The following is an 18,375-nucleotide window of genomic DNA, read 5'->3' as shown; positions in this document are numbered from 1 at the left end:
TTATTGGCGGACATAAAAGACTGTAAAAACACCAGAAAATCAGCTCCAAGTGATTTACATTTTGGAAATCTGTTCCAAAGTATTCCCATGCATAATAGGAGAGATGTATGTGTTCGTATACAAGGTTTGAAAGAAAGAGCCCTGTCATTTCAAACCTAAGTCCTCTAGCTTCACAATGAGATAGGGTTTAGTGGAGTCTGCCCCTAGCACAGTCAGTGTAGATAGCTCAGTCCTCTAGCTTCACAATGAGACAGGGTTTAGTGGAGTCTGCCCCTAGCACAGTCAGTGTAGATAGCTCAGTCCTCTAGCTTCACAATGAGACAGGGTTTAGTGGAGTCTGCCCCTAGCACAGTCAGTGTAGATAGCTCAGTCCTCTAGCTTCACAATGAGACAGGGTTTAGTGGAGTCTGCCCCTAGCACAGTCAGTGTAGATAGCTCAGTCCTCTAGCTTCACAATGAGACAGGGTTTAGTGGAGTCTGCCCCTAGCACAGTCAGTGTAGATAGCTCAGTTCTCTAGCTTCACAATGAGACAGGGTTTAGTGGAGTCTGCCCCTAGCACAGTCAGTGTAGATAGCTCAGTTCTCTAGCTTCACAATGAGATAGGGTTTAGTGGAGTCTGCCCCTAGCACAGTCAGTGTAGATAGCTCAGTTCTCTAGCTTCACAATGAGACAGGGTTTAGTGGAGTCTGCCCCTAGCACAGTCAGTGTAGATAGCTCAGTTCTCTAGCTTCACAATGAGATAGGTTTTAGTGGAGTCTGCCCCTAGCACAGTCAGTGTAGATAGCTCAGTTCTCTAGCTTCACAATGAGACAGGGTTTAGTGGAGTCTGCCCCTAGCACAGTCAGTGTAGATAGCTCAGTTCTCTAGCTTCACAATGAGACAGGGTTTAGTGGAGTCTGCCCCTAGCACAGTCAGTGTAGATAGCTCAGTTCTCTAGCTTCACAATGAGATAGGGTTTAGTGGAGTCTGCCCCTAGCACAGTCAGTGTAGATAGCTCAGTTCTCTAGCTTCACAATGAGATAGGGTTTAGTGGAGTCTGCCCCTAGCACAGTCAGTGTAGATAGCTCAGTTTTCCCCATTGAGACCATGTCTGTGCCTTGATCTAGGTTGGGCAAAACTAAACATGGCGGTGTTCGCCTTAGCAATCTCAGTGGAAGAGATTGTGATAATATCTCACATATTGCAAAATAGGGTTATTTAATGTTAGAACCCTCACTTCCAAGGAAGTCAATGATCAAATCACTGATCATAATCTTGATGTGATTGGACTGAAACATGGTTTAAGCCTGATGAATTTACTGAGGTAAAAAAATGCCTCTCCTCCGGATGTGTACAAACTCACTAAAAGTGGCCGCAGCAGATTTTGCTGTGAGGAGGCAGAGTCATTAGATCATTTATTTTGGTACTGTCCATATGTGTAGCTCGTTTTTGGTCACAAGTCTAGAAATGGCTGAAGAATTGCAACATTTACCTAGAACTAACGCTGCAGATAGCAATACTGGGTGATTTGAAAAGTCATAGTCAATCAATCAATAATATAATAATTATTTTAGCAAAAATGTTTAATCTGTAATTTACAATCTGTAGAAACTATGAGAATAGAAAGGTTCAGTACTTTTGTGAAGCATCACAGCACAGTTGGAAAATATATGGCAAATAGAAATCCAAAATGGATGGTGTTGAGAGATAGATGGGAGGGGTTGAATGGAGCTGAAGGGTGGAACTAATAACAAGATAACCAATGTAAAACATACGGGGTCTGTAAAATGTATATAGGTTTAGAACTTTTGTGAAATAGCACAGTTACAAATAGAAATCAAACTCGATGGACATCGGAAATAGAGGAAGGCCAGGATGAAAAACCCCAAAAATATAACTATTGTAAAATAGATTGTCTGTAAAATGTGTATAAACTGAAGGTAGAAGCATAAGAGTTACTGTTTATTAGTTTACTCCAATTGGTGGAGGGGTGGTAGGGTTTGCAGGGAATAATAAAGGTATATAAAAAATTTAAAAAAGGGTATACACACACACACACCCCCGTTCAGAAGTTTGGGTCACTTAGAAATGTCCTTGTTTTTTAAATAAAAGCAAATTTGTTGTTCATTAAAATAACATCAAATTGATCAGAAATACAGTGTAGACATTGTTAATGTTGTAAATTACTATTGTAGCTGGAAACGGCAGATTTTTAATGGAATATCTACATAGGCGTACAGAGGCCCACTATCAGCAACCATCACTCCTGTGTTCCAATGCCACGTCGTGTTAGCTAATCCAAGTTTATCATTTTAAAAGGCTAATTGATCATTAGAAAACCCTTTTGCAATTATATTAGCACAGCTGAAAACTGTTATGCTAATTAAAGAAGCAATAAAAAAACTGGCCTTCTATATACTAGTTGAGTATCTGGAGCATCAGCATTTGTGGGTTCAATTACAGGCTCAAAATGGCCAGAAATAAATAACTTTCTTCTGAAACTCGTCAGTCTATTCTTGTTCAGAGAAATGAAGGCTATTACATGCGAGAAATTGCCAAGAAACTGAAGATCTTATACAACGATGTGTACTACTCCCTTCACAGAATAGCGCAAACTGGCTCTAACCAGAATATAAAGAGGAGTGGGAGGCCCCGGTGCACAACTGAGCAAGAGGACAAGGATATTAGTGTCAAGTTTGAGAAACAGACGCCTCACAAGTCCTCAACTGGCAGCTTCATTAAATAAAACCCGCAAAACACCAGTCTCAACGTCAACAGTGAAGAGACGACTGCGGGATGCTGGCCTTCTAGGCAGAGTTGCAAAGAAAAAGCCATATCTGTTCATTGCTCTACCATTACATTTACATTTACATTTAAGTCATTTAGCAGACGCTCTTATCCAGAGCGACTTACAAATTGGAAAGTTCATACATATTCATCCTGGTCCCCCCGTGGGAATTGAACCCTACCATAAGCTGCTTCTAATGTCTTTTTAGAGAATTTGGCAGTATGTCCAACCTGCCTCCCAACCAAGACCACGTGTAACCACGCCAGCCCAGGACCTCCACATCCGGCTTCTTCACCTGCAGGATCATCTGATACCAGCCACCCAGACAGCTGTTGAAACTGAGGACACTTTCTGTCTATAATAAAGCCCTTTTGTGGGGAAAATGTATTGTGACTGGCTGGACCTGGCTCCCCAGTGGATGGGCCTGGCTCCCCAGTGGCTGGACCTGGCTCCCCAGTGAATGTGTCTGGCTCCCCAGTGGATGGGCCTATGCCCACCCAGGCTCACCCATGTGAAATCCATAGATTAGGGTCTTATGAATATTTCAATTGACTGATTTCCTTACAGTATATATACTGTAACTCAGTAAAATCGTAGAAATTGTTGCATGTTGTGTTTATATTTTTGTTCAGTAAACATAAACTCAGCAAAAAAAGAAACGTCCTCTCACTGTCAACTGCATTTATTTTCAGCAATCTTAATAACATGTGTAAATATTTGTATGAACATAAGATTCAACAACTGAAACATAAACTGAATAAGTTCCACAGACATGTGACTAACAGAAATTGAATAATGTGTCCCTGAACAAAAGGGGGGGGTAAAAATCAAAAGTAACAGTCAGTATCTGGTGTGACCACCAGCTGCATTAAGTACTGCAGTGCATCTCCTCCTCATGGACTGCACCAGATTTGCCAGTTCTTGCTGTGAGATGTTACCCCATTCTACCACCAAGGCACCTGCAAGTTCCTGGACATTTCTGGGGGGGAATGGCCCTAGTCCTCACCCTCCGATCCAACAGGTCTCAGATGTGCTCAATGGGATTGAGGTTCGGGCTCTTCGCTGGCCATGGCAGAACACTGAAATTCCTGTCTTGCACAGAACGAGCAGTATGACTGGTGGCATTGTCATGCTGGAGGGTCATGTCAGGATGAGCCTGCAGGAAGGGTACCACATCAGGGAGGAGGATGTCTTCCCTGTAACGCACAGCGTTGAGATTTCCTGCAATGACAACAAGCTCAGTACGATGACGCTGTGACACACTGCCCCAGAACATGACAGACCCTCCACCTCCAAATCAATCCCGCTCCAGAGTACAGGCCTCGGTGTAACGCTCATTCCTTTGACGATGAACACGAATCTGACCAGCACCCCTGGTGAGTCAAAACCGCAACTCGTAGGTGAAGAGCACTTTTTGCCAGTCCTGTCTGGTTCAGCGACTGTGGGTTTGCGCCCATAGGCGACGTTGTTGCCGGTGATGTCTGGTGAGGACCTGTCTTACAACAGGCCTACAAGCCCTCAGTCCAGCCTCTCTCAGCCTATTTTTGATAGTCTGAGCACTGATGGAGGGATTGTGCGTTCCTGGTGTAACTCGGGCAGTTGTTGTTGCCATCCGTGTACCTGTCCCGCGGGTGTGATCTTCGGATGTACCGATTCTGTGCAGGCGTTGTTACACATGGTCTGCCACTGAGAGGACGATCAGCTGTCCGTCCTGTCTCCCTGTAGCGCTGTCTTAGGCGTCTCACAGTACAGACATTGCAATGTATTGCCATGGCCACATCTGCAGTCCTCATGCCTTCTTGCAGCATGCCCAAGGCACGTTTACGCAGAAGAGCAGGGACCCTGGGCATCTATCTTTTGGTGTTTTCAGAGTCAGTAGAAAGGCCTCTTTAGTGTCCTAAGTTTTCATAACTGTGACCGTAATTGCCTACCGTCTGTTAGGTGTTAGTGTCTTAACGACTGTTCCACAGGTGCATGTTCATGAATTGTTTATGGTTCATTGAACAAGCATGGGAAACAGTGTTTAAAACCTTTACAATGAAGAGCTATGAAGTTATTTGGATTTATATAAATTATCTTTGAAAGACAGGGTCTTGAAAAAGGGACGTTTCTTGTTTTTGCTGAGTTTATAAGTCCCTTCTGGGAATATACTACTTCCACATACCCCGTACTGTTACAGGCTTTGGTTTTTCCATTTATATTGCGAGGTTGGAGGTTAGGTGCACCGATTGGTGTAACTTCGTTAGAAAGTATGTGTTACACCTGTGCTGGCTTGTCATCTCGTTAGTTGGAAGTCATTTCACCTGTGCTGGTGTTACATACCCCAGCAAGGAACCAAAACAGAAGAGGAAACTAACGAAGAGTTACTAACTACAACCAAATCGAACCAGGTGTGGTTTTAGGAGGCGTTCTGAAAGACACCCATGGGGGTGTCCACTGAAAGTTGCCTAGCAACAACAACTAGGGCTGCAGTCCAAACACTTAAAAGACACACCCTATCCCCTCAAATGAAGTGGACACTTCTGATGACGCATCATGACGTTTGACGAGTATACACTTGCAGGGCGAGGGAGGAAAGAATTACTTGTAAATGGACCGCCTGGAAATTCGTCACTCGTTCATCCCACGATGATTGTGTTTTCTGCCACCGGTAGCTTGTGGGTGCTTTATATGCACTACAGTCAATTATGATTGCATGTCTACTTATATTAAATATATAATTATTAATATATACCTACTGTATGATAGCTAATTAATTTGCTAGCTAACTAACGTTAGCCTGCCTAGTTGGAACTTCTGAAGGAGGAAAATGTTTTATTTCTACAATTTCCAAAATATAACCAAACAAACCAAACATCACATTTATGAGACGTGTTTGTGCCGTCATGTGCATTAGTAGCACAATTTCTAACCTTTTTACATTCGTTTTTACTTACACTTGTATGTTGACTTCTCCCTTGTTTTTAAGTTAGATTTTTCTTAGCGGATGTACAATCGTCACGAATGTAATTATGGGGAGGTTCAGGCTCCGGAGTGAACATAATTGTACACTCGCAAACTCGTCTAAAAGGGTCTTATGTTGCAAACTTCCCTTGCTTGGCTAATCATTTGGACCGCCCTCCAAGATGGCGACGGGGATTCCCCTAAGGGCGTAAGGCGAGGGTAAGTGGACAAGGGTAAGTGGACGAAGGTAAGTGGACGAGGGTAAGTGGACGAGGGTGTGTCTTTTATGAGCTTGAATCGCAGCCTGGGACTTAAGACACCCACCATGAGCGCCCACAAAATTTGCCCAAAAAGAGACAAACCAAATTAAAACCTACACCAAATTTAAAGACAGGAAGCAAACCAAAAAGGTGGAGCCAAATAAAAACAGGGAAGAGCAGATCATTTTCTATTTTTTTTTTACAAAAAACATGCTTTATCAAATAGGGCGTGCCAACTAAAGGTGTTAACCCTCCACATCTCAAGACAACTGGAACATTGGGCCAACCACTCTTAAATAGCACTTGGGCCAGCACAGGTGAAACACCTTCCGACTAACGAGATGGCAATCAGCAGAGGTGTAACACATACTGTCTAACAGGGTGACGTCCAACCTCAAAATATAAATGGAAAAAACAAATTCTGTAGCAGTACCTTTAACAAACCATTAACTTGAACTGTTTGACAGTCAAATTTCCATCAGGGGGCAAACAGATAACTCCCTTCAATAAACAAGGAAATACAACATAACTGTAGAACTTCCTGATCGACATCTATGATTAGAAGAGTAACATTTCCTGGGCGACCCACGAGGTTTTGCGCTCACAAACCAATTCCCGCAATTCAACCACAAACTCTCATTCATGATACTTTCTCCATAGTGCAGTAAACATCATGTTATCTTCTCCTCTCCAGAGTGCAGTAAACACCATGTTATCTTCTCCTCTCCATAGTGCAGAAAACATCATGTTATCTTCTCCTCTCCAGAGTGCAGTAAACACCATGTTATCTTCTCCTCTCCATAGTGCAGTAAACACCATGTTATCTTCTCCTCTCCATAGTGCAGAAAACACCATGTTTTCTTCTCCTCTCCATAGTGCAGTAAACATCATGTTATCTTCTCCTCTCCAGAGTGCAGTAAACACCATGTTATCTTCTCCTCTCCATAGTGCAGTAAACATCATGTTATCTTCTCCTCTCCAGAGTGCCGTAAACACCATGTTATCTTCTCCTCTCCAGAGTGCAGTAAACACCATGTTATCTTCTCCTCTCCATAGTGCCGTAAACACCATGTTATCTTCTCCTCTCCATAGTGCAGTAAACACCATGTTATCTTCTCCTCTCCAGAGTGCAGTAAACACCATGTTATCTTCTCCTCTCCATAGTGCAGTAAACACCATGTTATCTTCTCCTCTCCAGAGTGCCGTAAACACCATGTTATCTTCTCCTCTCCATAGTGCCGTAAACACCATGTTATCTTCTCCTCTCCATAGTGCAGTAAACATCATGTTATCTTCTCCTCTCCAGAGTGCCGTAAACACCATGTTATCTTCTCCTCTCCATAGTGCAGTAAACATCATGTTATCTTCTCCTCTCCAGAGTGCCGTAAACACCATGTTATCTTCTCCTCTCCAGAGTGCCGTAAACACCATGTTATCTTCTCCTCTCCATAGTGCAGTAAACACCATGTTATCATCTCCTCTCCAGAGTGCCGTAAACATCATGTTATCTTCTCCTCTCCAGAGTGCCGTAAACATCATGTTATCTTCTCCTCTCCATAGTGCAGTAAACACCATGTTATCTTCTCCTCTCCAGAGTGCAGTAAACACCATGTTATCTTCTCCTCTCCAGAGTGCCGTAAACATCATGTTATCTTCTCCTCTCCAGAGTGCAGTAAACATCATGTTATCTTCTCCTCTCCAGAGTGCAGTAAACACCATGTTATCTTCTCCTCTCCATAGTGCAGTAAACATCATGTTATCTTCTCCTCTCCAGAGTGCCGTAAACACCATGTTATCTTCTCCTCTCCAGAGTGCAGTAAACACCATGTTATCTTCTCCTCTCCAGAGTGCCGTAAACATCATGTTATCTTCTCCTCTCCAGAGTGCAGTAAACATCATGTTATCTTCTCCTCTCCAGAGTGCAGTAAACACCATGTTATCTTCTCCTCTCCATAGTGCAGTAAACACCATGTTATCTTCTCCTCTCCATAGTGCCGTAAACACCATGTTATCTTCTCCTCTCCAGAGTGCAGTAAACACCATGTTATCTTCTCCTCTCCATAGTGCAGTAAACATCATGTTATCTTCTCCTCTCCATAGTGCAGTAAACATAATGTTATCTTCTCCTCTCCAGAGTGCAGTAAACACCATGTTATCTTCTCCTCTCCAGAGTGCAGTAAACATCATGTTATCTTCTCCTCTCCATAGTGCAGTAAACACCATGTTATCATCTCCTCTCCATAGTGCAGTAAACACCATGTTATCTTCTCCTCTCCAGAGTGCAGTAAACACCATGTTATCTTCTCCTCTCCAGAGTGCAGAAAACACCATGTTATCTTCTCCTCTCCAGAGTGCAGTAAACATCATGTTATCTTCTCCTCTCCATAGTGCAGTAAACACCATGTAATCTTCTCCTCTCCAGAGTGCCGTAAACACCATGTTATCTTCTCCTCTCCAGAGTGCCGTAAACACCATGTTATCTTCTCCTCTCCATAGTGCAGTAAACATCATGTTATCTTCTCCTCTCCAGAGTGCCGTAAACACCATGTTATCTTCTCCTCTCCAGAGTGCCGTAAACACCATGTTATCTTCTCCTCTCCATAGTGCCGTAAACACCATGTTATCTTCTCCTCTCCATAGTGCAGTAAACACCATGTTATCATCTCCTCTCCATAGTGCAGTAAACACCATGTTATCTTCTCCTCTCCAGAGTGCCGTAAACACCATGTTATCTTCTCCTCTCCATAGTGCAGTAAACATCATGTTATCTTCTCCTCTCCAGAGTGCAGTAAACACCATGTTATCTTCTCCTCTCCAGAGTGCAGTAAACACCATGTTATCTTCTCCTCTCCAGAGTGCCGTAAACACCATGTTATCTTCTCCTCTCCAGAGTGCAGTAAACACCATGTTATCTTCTCCTCTCCAGAGTGCCGTAAACACCATGTTATCTTCTCCTCTCCAGAGTGCCGTAAACACCATGTTATCTTCTCCTCTCCAGAGTGCAGTAAACACCATGTTATCTTCTCCTCTCCAGAGTGCCGTAAACACCATGTTATCTTCATCTTTCAAATATTTTCAATACGACTTCTACTTTCCACCAATAAATGTGGCAGAGAGCCAAATAGATCAAGAGAGAGAGACAGGGTGAACATGTGTGAGAGAGAGAGAGACAGGGTGAACGTGTGTGTGTGAGAGAGAGAGAGAGAGAGACAGGGTGAACGTGTGTGAGAGAGAGAGAGAGAGAGAGAGAGAGACAGGGTGAACGTGTGTGTGTGAGAGAGAGAGAGAGACAGGGTGAACGTGTGAGAGAGAGAGAGAGACAGGGTGAACATGTGTGAGAGAGAGACAGGGTGAACGTGTGTGTGTGTGTGAGAGAGAGAGACAGGGTGAACGTGTGTGTGTGAGAGAGAGAGAGAGACAGGGTGAACGTGTGTGAGAGAGAGAGAGAGAGACAGGGTGAACGTGTGTGTGTGTGAGAGAGAGAGAGACAGGGTGAACGTGTGTGTGTGAGAGAGAGACAGGGTGAACGTGTGTGAGAGAGAGAGAGACAGGGTGAACGTGTGTGAGAGAGAGAGAGAGAGACAGGGTGAACATGTGTGTGTGAGAGAGAGAGAGAGACAGGGTGAACGTGTGTGTGTGTGTGAGAGAGAGAGACAGGGTGAACGTGTGTGTGTGAGAGAGAGAGAGAGACAGGGTGAACGTGTGTGAGAGAGAGAGAGAGAGACAGGGTGAACGTGTGTGTGTGTGAGAGAGAGAGAGACAGGGTGAACGTGTGTGTGTGAGAGAGAGACAGGGTGAACGTGTGTGAGAGAGAGAGAGACAGGGTGAACGTGTGTGAGAGAGAGAGAGAGAGACAGGGTGAACATGTGTGTGTGAGAGAGAGAGAGAGACAGGGTGAACGTGTGTGTGTGAGAGAGAGAGAGAGAGAGAGACAGGGTGAACGTGTGTGTGTGAGAGAGAGAGAGACAGGGTGAACGTGTGTGTGTGAGAGAGAGAGAGAGAGAGACAGGGTGAACGTGTGTGTGTGAGAGAGAGAGAGAGAGACAGGGTGAACATGTGTGTGTGTGTGAGAGAGAGAGAGAGACAGGGTGAACGTGTGTGTGTGAGAGAGAGAGAGACAGGGTGAACGTGTGTGTGTGAGAGAGAGAGAGACAGGGTGAACGTGTGTGTGTGAGAGAGAGAGAGAGAGACAGGGTGAACATGTGTGTGTGTGAGAGAGAGAGAGAGACAGGGTGAACGTGTGTGAGAGAGAGAGAGAGAGAGAGAGACAGGGTGAACATGTGTGTGTGAGAGAGAGAGAGACAGGGTGAACATGTGTGTGTGAGAGAGAGAGAGACAGGGTGAACGTGTGTGTGTGAGAGAGAGAGAGAGACAGGGTGAACGTGTGTGTGTGAGAGAGAGAGAGACAGGGTGAACGTGTGTGTGTGAGAGAGAGAGAGAGAGAGACAGGGTGAACGTGTGTGTGTGAGAGAGAGAGAGACAGGGTGAACGTGTGTGTGTGTGTGAGAGAGAGAGACAGGGTGAACGTGTGTGTGTGAGAGAGAGAGAGAGAGACAGGGTGAACATGTGTGTGTGTGAGAGAGAGAGAGAGACAGGGTGAACGTGTGTGTGTGAGAGAGAGAGAGACAGGGTGAACGTGTGTGTGTGAGAGAGAGAGAGAGAGAGAGACAGGGTGAACATGTGTGTGTGTGAGAGAGAGAGAGAGACAGGGTGAACGTGTGTGAGAGAGAGAGAGAGAGAGACAGGGTGAACATGTGTGTGTGAGAGAGAGAGAGACAGGGTGAACATGTGTGTGTGAGAGAGAGAGAGACAGGGTGAACATGTGTGTGTGAGAGAGAGAAAGACAGGGTGAACGTGTGTGTGTGAGAGAGAGAGAGAGACAGGGTGAACGTGTGTGTGTGAGAGAGAGAGAGAGAGAGAGAGAGAGAGACAGGGTGAACGTGTGTGTGTGAGAGAGAGAGAGAGAGAGACAGGGTGAACATGCGTGAGAGAGAGAGAGACAGGGTGAACGTGTGTGTGTGTGTGAGAGAGAGAGACAGGGTGAACGTGTGTGTGTGAGAGAGAGAGAGAGACAGGGTGAACGTGTGTGAGAGAGAGAGAGAGACAGGGTGAACGTGTGTGTGTGAGAGAGAGAGAGAGACAGGGTGAACGTGTGTGAGAGAGAGAGAGACAGGGTGAACGTGTGTGTGTGAGAGAGAGACAGGGTGAACGTGTGTGAGAGAGAGAGAGACAGGGTGAACGTGTGTGTGTGAGAGAGAGAGAGACAGGGTGAACATGTGTGTGTGTGAGAGAGAGAGAGAGACAGGGTGAACGTGTGTGTGTGAGAGAGAGAGAGACAGGGTGAACGTGTGTGTGTGAGAGAGAGAGAGAGACAGGGTGAACGTGTGTGAGAGAGAGAGAGAGAGAGACAGGGTAAACGTGTGTGTGTGAGAGAGAGACAGGGTGAACGTGTGTGTGTGAGAGAGAGAGAGAGAGAGACAGGGTGAACGTGTGTGTGTGAGAGAGAGAGAGAGAGAGACAGGGTGAACGTGTGTGTGTGAGAGAGAGAGAGAGAGAGAGAGAGACAGGGTGAATGTGTGTGAGAGAGAGAGAGAGAGAGACAGGGTGAACGTGTGTGTGTGAGAGAGAGAGAGAGAGACAGGGTGAACGTGTGTGTGTGAGAGAGAGAGAGAGAGACAGGGTGAACGTGTGTGTGTGAGAGAGAGAGAGAGACAGGGTGAACGTGTGTGAGAGAGAGAGAGAGAAAGACAGGGTGAACGTGTGTGAGAGAGAGAGAGAGAGAGAGACAGGGTGAATGTGTGTGAGAGAGAGAGACAGGGTGAACGTGTGTGAGAGAGAGAGAGAGAGAGACAGGGTGAATGTGTGTGAGAGAGAGAGAGAGACAGGGTGAACGTGTGTGAGAGAGAGAGAGAGAGAGAGAGAGGAGTGTAATTAGAGAGAGTTGTTGTATATATGGTACGCAGGAATTGTCAGGCAGGCGTAAAAGCGTCACCTTGTTAACATCAAAAAGCCATTTCCCTTGAAAAGCAGAACATCCAGTCTCTGCCCAGTCCAACAACCAGATGTTCCTGTTTCCAGGGGAAACAGCTTTTGGATGTTAGCAAGGCGACACTCCATCTTCACTCCTCCTCCACATTTACTCGACTGGTTGAACAGTGCAGAAGAGGCCTTACGTCTCCTAACCATGTGAAGAGTGTAGTTTTTTGCTCTCAGATCGAGAGAAGGGGGGAGTCTAGTTCTCCGCCATCATAGTGTTACCTCTCATCATGGGGAGTCCATCAGGACACCAGAGGTTCGTCCAAAACACTGTGGAGAATCTAGTACTGTTTTCATAAAACGTCTTAGAGTAGGATTGCTGTTCTAGGATCTGTTTAGCCTTTTAGATCACAATGAATAAGATTACATGGACAGGGGGGGGACCTGATCCTAGATCAGCACTCTGCACTCAGTGCAGACAGTAGAGCAATGAGAAAATGGTAAAAGTGTTTAATATCAGTTGTTTAAATCAACGGTCATCCTCATTAATGAGTGGGCATTATGCATACAGTGATCCAGTGTCATGTGATTATGGATAATGTAATGCAACTGGCTAATTAGACTCAGAGAGAGTAGAGACAAAAAGGCACCAACTGTATACATTAAACAGTACCGAGGTTCCTGTAGTAACTACCTAGTGTGCTTCTGACTTCCTGAAGGCGGAAAGGAAGTAGTACACACGATATAGCTTCGTACGTGTCCTTTAGTAAAGAAGTAATTAAAAACTTGATATAGGCTAGGCTCCCCTTTATTACTGAGCACTGTGAGAAGTGGGTGGCAGGTAGCTTAGTGGTTAGAGTGTTGGGCCAGTAACCGAAAGGTTGCAAGATCAAATCCCCGAGCTGACAAGGTAAAAATCTGTTGTTCTGCCCCTGAACAAGGCAGTTAACCCAGTGTTCCTAGGCTGTCATTTAAATTAAGAATTTGTTCTTAACTGACTTGCCTAGTTAAATAAAGGTAACATTAAAAAACATCAAGCTAATGATGGACATTTGGTCAAAGGGGACCAAAATCAAGGATCTGCCTGGATTTGCACAACTATCTCTGTAAGGTTACATCAGGTAAACTGACATCATATAGACAGAGGTATGGTTAGGGTTGTTATGGTGACCGTATTACCCGCCACACCGGCAGTCATGAGTCACAAAGGCAGTTCAATTCCACATGACTGTTTAGTCATGGTAACAAGGCTTCTTCCAAGCTCTGATGCTGCTGATGGTCATTAGAAACCTACCACACTTGCCAACTGCCTGGTACTCAGCACTCTATTGTGCCTCTAATCACTCTGACATCAATACAAATGTAATGGAACATCTAATCAAACACTTCATGAGAGCCCATTGTGACGGCCCTGTCACACCATGAGCTCATGTTGCACAACATTTCTATTGGCTATGCAATTGCAGGAGAAAACAGAGTTTTGATGGCCTCTTAAAAAGAGGAGGATCCCATCAGCTTTCTATAGGCTAGGCCCACTATATGCATTTATCATCGCTCCTAATATTGAGCACATATATTTACAACAGGAGTATAGCCTACCTGGCTGGCATGAAAATAAACCACGGGGAAAAGCATCCTCCATTCTCTATTTAAGTGCATCATGTAGCCTACTATCAGGCTATATTACATGGATTTATTCAACATTTTAAAAATGGCTTATAGGCTATGTGTGGAAGCCAGGCGATGCTAAATGTGTTTATGTTAATTAACGGTCAATTAGCGTGACACCGACAGTTATTTGCTTGCCAATCACCAGCTGACTAAATGTTGTGACCGCCACAGTCCTAAGTATGGTCAGTGGTTATACTGCATGTTGTTGTTCACACTGTCCTCTCAGTTAAACCGGAGGGAAATTCACTTCACACAACCTAATCATTTACAACTATTTCCTGTTTCCTTTCCTTCTCACGGCACTTAATTAATACTCTGAAAAATACTCTCGCAAATAATCAGAGACCTTCCCTTCTCCTGCAGCTATGCAAGCCTCAGCGTCGGACAATGACTGCCAACGGCGAATGAACGTCACGTAATGACAGATGGAGAGATTATGAGAAAGAGAGAGAAGGAAAAACAGAGGACTGTTTAGGTAAGAAACAGGAAAACCCCCTGAGAGAAACCTGTTGGACCTGTTCACAGAGATAAAAGAAAGAATCTAGGGATCACAATGCACCTTGGGTAAGGGCGGGAACAGAGTGCTTCTTGGGAAGGCGTGGGGTGGGGTAGGACACGGGCCTTTGCACTAGGTATTCCCCCACACCAGATGGAATGCAGCTTTGGCAGAGAATGTTTTGCTTCCTAACCCTGACAGCTGTATAAAAAACACAGAGAAAACACAGAGTCTCAAACGGCACTCTATTCCCTATATAGTGCACTACTTTTGACCAGAGCCCTTTGGGACCAAAGGGCTCTGGTCAAAAGTAGTGCACTATATAGGGAATAGGGTGCCATTTGAGACGCAGTCATAGTGTTTGTCTAGCTTTTCATTGACACATCCAGCTGTAAATAAATAAATCTGAGGCCACACTTTTGGGTGCAAACAGTAGCTCTTCGTTCATGTGTGTATATGGCTTTCTGCTTCCTGCCTGCTCTAGAGTTGCCTGGTTTACCACATAGCAGCTGAGTTCTCATCTGAAGTCTTTCACCCAAAGATAATCTCAAACTACTGCAGGTCTGGCCAGGGTCTCTTCTCTGGAGTCTAGATCAGTTACACTTCTCATTATGAAGTCTTATACTGCTTTATTAACATTCATAGCACCTTATAGATGCGGTCATCGAGCATTATGAAACTATAAAGTGTATCTTTATTAAGAAACTATAAAAAATAGATAGTGTGTTAGACTTACTATCTCCTCGTAAAAAAAACATAACACAGAAACCATGACAACCGCTCTAACATGGCTACTAGAGATAATATTCAGTCTTTCCAGAAGGCACCAGCAGCACAACAGGAAATGAGGCGAAGAGATTAAAGCAACAACAACAAAAAAGTCCACACATCAAACAATTATTATGATTTAGTTTTTACTTTAGTGCCGTAGCCTATAGCGGTCTATTCCCCCACGCATCGCGCAAATTAACTGCTCCTGCATCAAAGGCCAGTTGGAAAGAGGAGGAGATGTAGAATGTTTAATAGACAGACTAAGCACTGTATAAGTGAGCAATTAGTAAACACTCCCGCTATTAGGTAAGGATTATATACATGAAAACAATGAAAAACATTATTATTTTTTTTATCGTTCAAAAAATGAATGTAGACGAGGCCTATTTAAACGGCTTTTGACAGTTATTTTATTTTCATGACGATCTTCATCCATAACCGTCAGTTACACGGTTATTACACACACACACACACACACACACACACACACACACACACACACACACACACACACACACACACACACACACACACACACACACACACACACACACACACACACACACACACACACCACCCTCTCTATCCCCTTACCTCCAGGACAGGCCCTGCTCCTAATATGGTCCTCTCCACCCCGCTGCTGTAGCCCTTCTGGCTCAACGCCGTCAGACAGTGAATCAGGAAATTGGCGCTCTGCGTTTTCCCTGATCCGCTCTCCCCTGATATCACCACACACTGGTTCTCCTGCTTCTTCAGCATGGTGTGGTACGCCACATCCGCCACCGCAAAGATGTGAGGGCTCAGTTTTCCCAGTGGCTGGTTGTTGTACATTTTGACATATTTCGGGTTATAGATGGGTAGGAACTTGAAGGGGTTAATGGCGACCAGGATGCCGCTGGCGTACGTGTAGATGTTGTGTTTGTAGAAGCGCTGGCGCAATGCGGCCAGGATAGTGTCCTCGGTCAGGGTGGAGAGGCTGCACAGGTCATCATATTCCTCCGGTGAAGGTACCTCACTACCGCCAGTCCCTGACCCCAGATCCCCTCCACTTCCTTGGGCTTGCAGGATGAAGTAGTACCCCTCCTCCTGGGGATGCGGGTTCCGGGCCCCTGGGGGCCACAGCAACACCCTCTCCACGGGCATCTCAGAGTCCCCTAGCATCCTCTCAGCCCCTCCATCCTGCCTGACCTCAAGGAGGGCGTAGTGCCGGGTCATGTCCAGGCCCAGCGTGGCCCCTGCGTTCTGGATAACCGTAGCGGCCGTGGCCCGAGGGCTGACCTGGAGGGTACAACATGCAGCTGTGTCCTGGGGCAGACGCGGGTAGATCTGGAGGAAGATGGTCTGCCGTTGCTGTAATTGATCTACGTCCAAGCTGGTTGTTCTCGTCACACCGTCAGACACACTCATCCTGCTGGTTGACACTGGCACTGCCCTCCTCCAATCAGCATGCAACCACTGGGCAGGAGAGAGCAAGAGAGACGAATGAGGGGGAAAAAGGGAAAGAGAGAGAGAGAGAGAGAGAGAGAGAGAGAGAGAGAGACGAATGAGGGGGAAAAAGGGAAAGAGAGAAAGACACAGACAGACAGACAGACAGAGATAAACATTACAGTGCAAGTGACATGACACTTTCTACAATTGTAGCTTTTACAAAACACAAAATAATAACATAAAAAGGGGAATGTGAATATTACTTTTTATTCTATTTCTGCTGACATATACATATTTATGCTACACATTTTCTAACTCTATTCAGGGTTTTATGAGGTGCAGAGATTTAACAGGATAACGTGTCTAGAGAAGAGAAAAGAAAGGGAAAGGTGACACCCAGTTACAAATTAACCCAGTTACCATGAGAAGCGAGCGCGTACTAGTCTTGTCTCAGCCTGTAAAAAAACTGGACACACCAGAACAGAGGAAAAAAATGCCAAATGCTTCTGTTTCACGTCCACAATTCAATAAACTTCAGTATTCTCACAGAGCTCACAACTTTCATACGATTTCCCTAATGCCCATTCCCTACATAATATGTCAACCAGAGACAAGCACATTCAACACCTGTGATATCAAATGTTATTCCTCACCTGACATTACGGTCCGGTCATTTCTATGCTCTACAGCTCTATAGTAAGGCTTCTTTTCCACCAGGATTCCAAAACAAGTTGATAATTTAAATTTTAAAAAATCACATACGCAACTGAAAGTAAAAAATAATGTAAAATATGAACATAAAAGCAACAATAATTTAGATTTAGTTGGCAGCAACTCGACACTTGAGATTTAATGCAATTTGAATGGTCATCGAAAATCTTGTAGACAAGTTGTTCTCGTCCTTGACGACTTGTAACTTCCTATATCTGCTGTCCGCACGTTGCGTCTTCTTACGAGGGCGTTATCCGGCTTTCATGACAACTCCGAAACTTGAAAACTCCCAAGTTTTTTTTGCGTGGATCTAGCTACCTATTGGTTGATTCTATGAACGCATTTCATGCAATTCTACGTCATTTACACGATAAAAGACATTAGCAGAGTATTTTTTTTAATACCACACAAACGGCACTAGTGTGCAACTCGCTATTAAGGTAGGATGCAATTTCAGAAATGTATTTATTTTCGTGTTCATAATCATTTGTTTTTATCCTTATTGTTTTTGCATATCATTGTTATTATTGTAACCTATTTATTAATCTAAACCAGTTATTTAAATATGCAAAACGTGTTTTATAGAATTCTGTTGAGAAATTTGAGTTGGCTAAATGAAGTTGGATCTGTCTTTTTAACTGTGTTCTCTGTATTTAGTTTAAGAGAGGTTATAAGTAGGCCTTTTGTAAAATTAACGTCATTAGTCTATTGCTGTAATTTGTTGGGTACGGTAGGAATTAGCTTTTCTTGGTAATTGCTGCAATACAGCGCATTCAGAAAGTATTCAGACCCCTTCCCTTTTCCCACATTTTGTTACGTTAGTCTTATTCTAAAATGGATTAAATAACAACAAAAAATCCTTATCAATCTACACACAATACCCCATAATGACATCACAATACCCCATAATGACATCACAATACCCCATAATGACATCACAATACCCCATAATGACATCACAATACCCCATAATGACATCACAATACCCCATAATGACAAAGTGAGAAAACAGGTTTTTATAGAAATGTTTGCAATTGTATTACAAATAAAAACTGAAATACCTTATTTACATAAGTATTCAGACCCTTTACGATGAGACTCGAAATTGAGCTCAGGTGCATCCTGTTTCCATTGATCATCCTTGAGATGTTTCTACAACTTGATTGGAGTTCACCTTTGGTCAATTCAATTGATTGGACATGATTTGGAAAGCCACAAACCTCTCTATATAAGGTCCCATAGTTGACAAAGCATGTCAGAGCAAAAACCACAGATCTGGGGAAGGGTACCAAAAAATTCCTGCAGCATTGAAGATCCCCAAGAACACAGTGGTCTCCATCATTCTGAAATG

General features: G+C 44.3%; 1 protein-coding gene across 1 annotated transcript in view; it reads right to left on the bottom strand.

Annotated features, from left to right (window-relative positions):
• Nucleotides 1-17,239, bottom strand: part of LOC120055401 (unconventional myosin-IXb-like) — an 84,033-nt gene extending 66,794 nt beyond the window's left edge. The window contains exons 1-2 of the mRNA XM_039003265.1: nucleotides 16,967-17,239; nucleotides 15,480-16,340 (exon numbers count right to left, since the gene is read on the bottom strand). Coding sequence (XP_038859193.1) covers nucleotides 15,480-16,292 — 813 coding nt within the window. The 5' untranslated portion in view covers nucleotides 16,293-16,340; nucleotides 16,967-17,239. The remainder of the gene's footprint in view (nucleotides 1-15,479; nucleotides 16,341-16,966) is intronic.
• Between the last annotated feature and the right edge of the window lie 1,136 nt (nucleotides 17,240-18,375).

The sequence above is a fragment of the Salvelinus namaycush genome, chromosome 11, assembly GCF_016432855.1.
Source record: "Salvelinus namaycush isolate Seneca chromosome 11, SaNama_1.0, whole genome shotgun sequence".
Taxonomy (NCBI): domain Eukaryota; kingdom Metazoa; phylum Chordata; class Actinopteri; order Salmoniformes; family Salmonidae; genus Salvelinus; species Salvelinus namaycush.
Note: the sequence above shows the minus strand (reverse complement) of the source record. Positions and strands in the feature narration are given on the sequence as shown.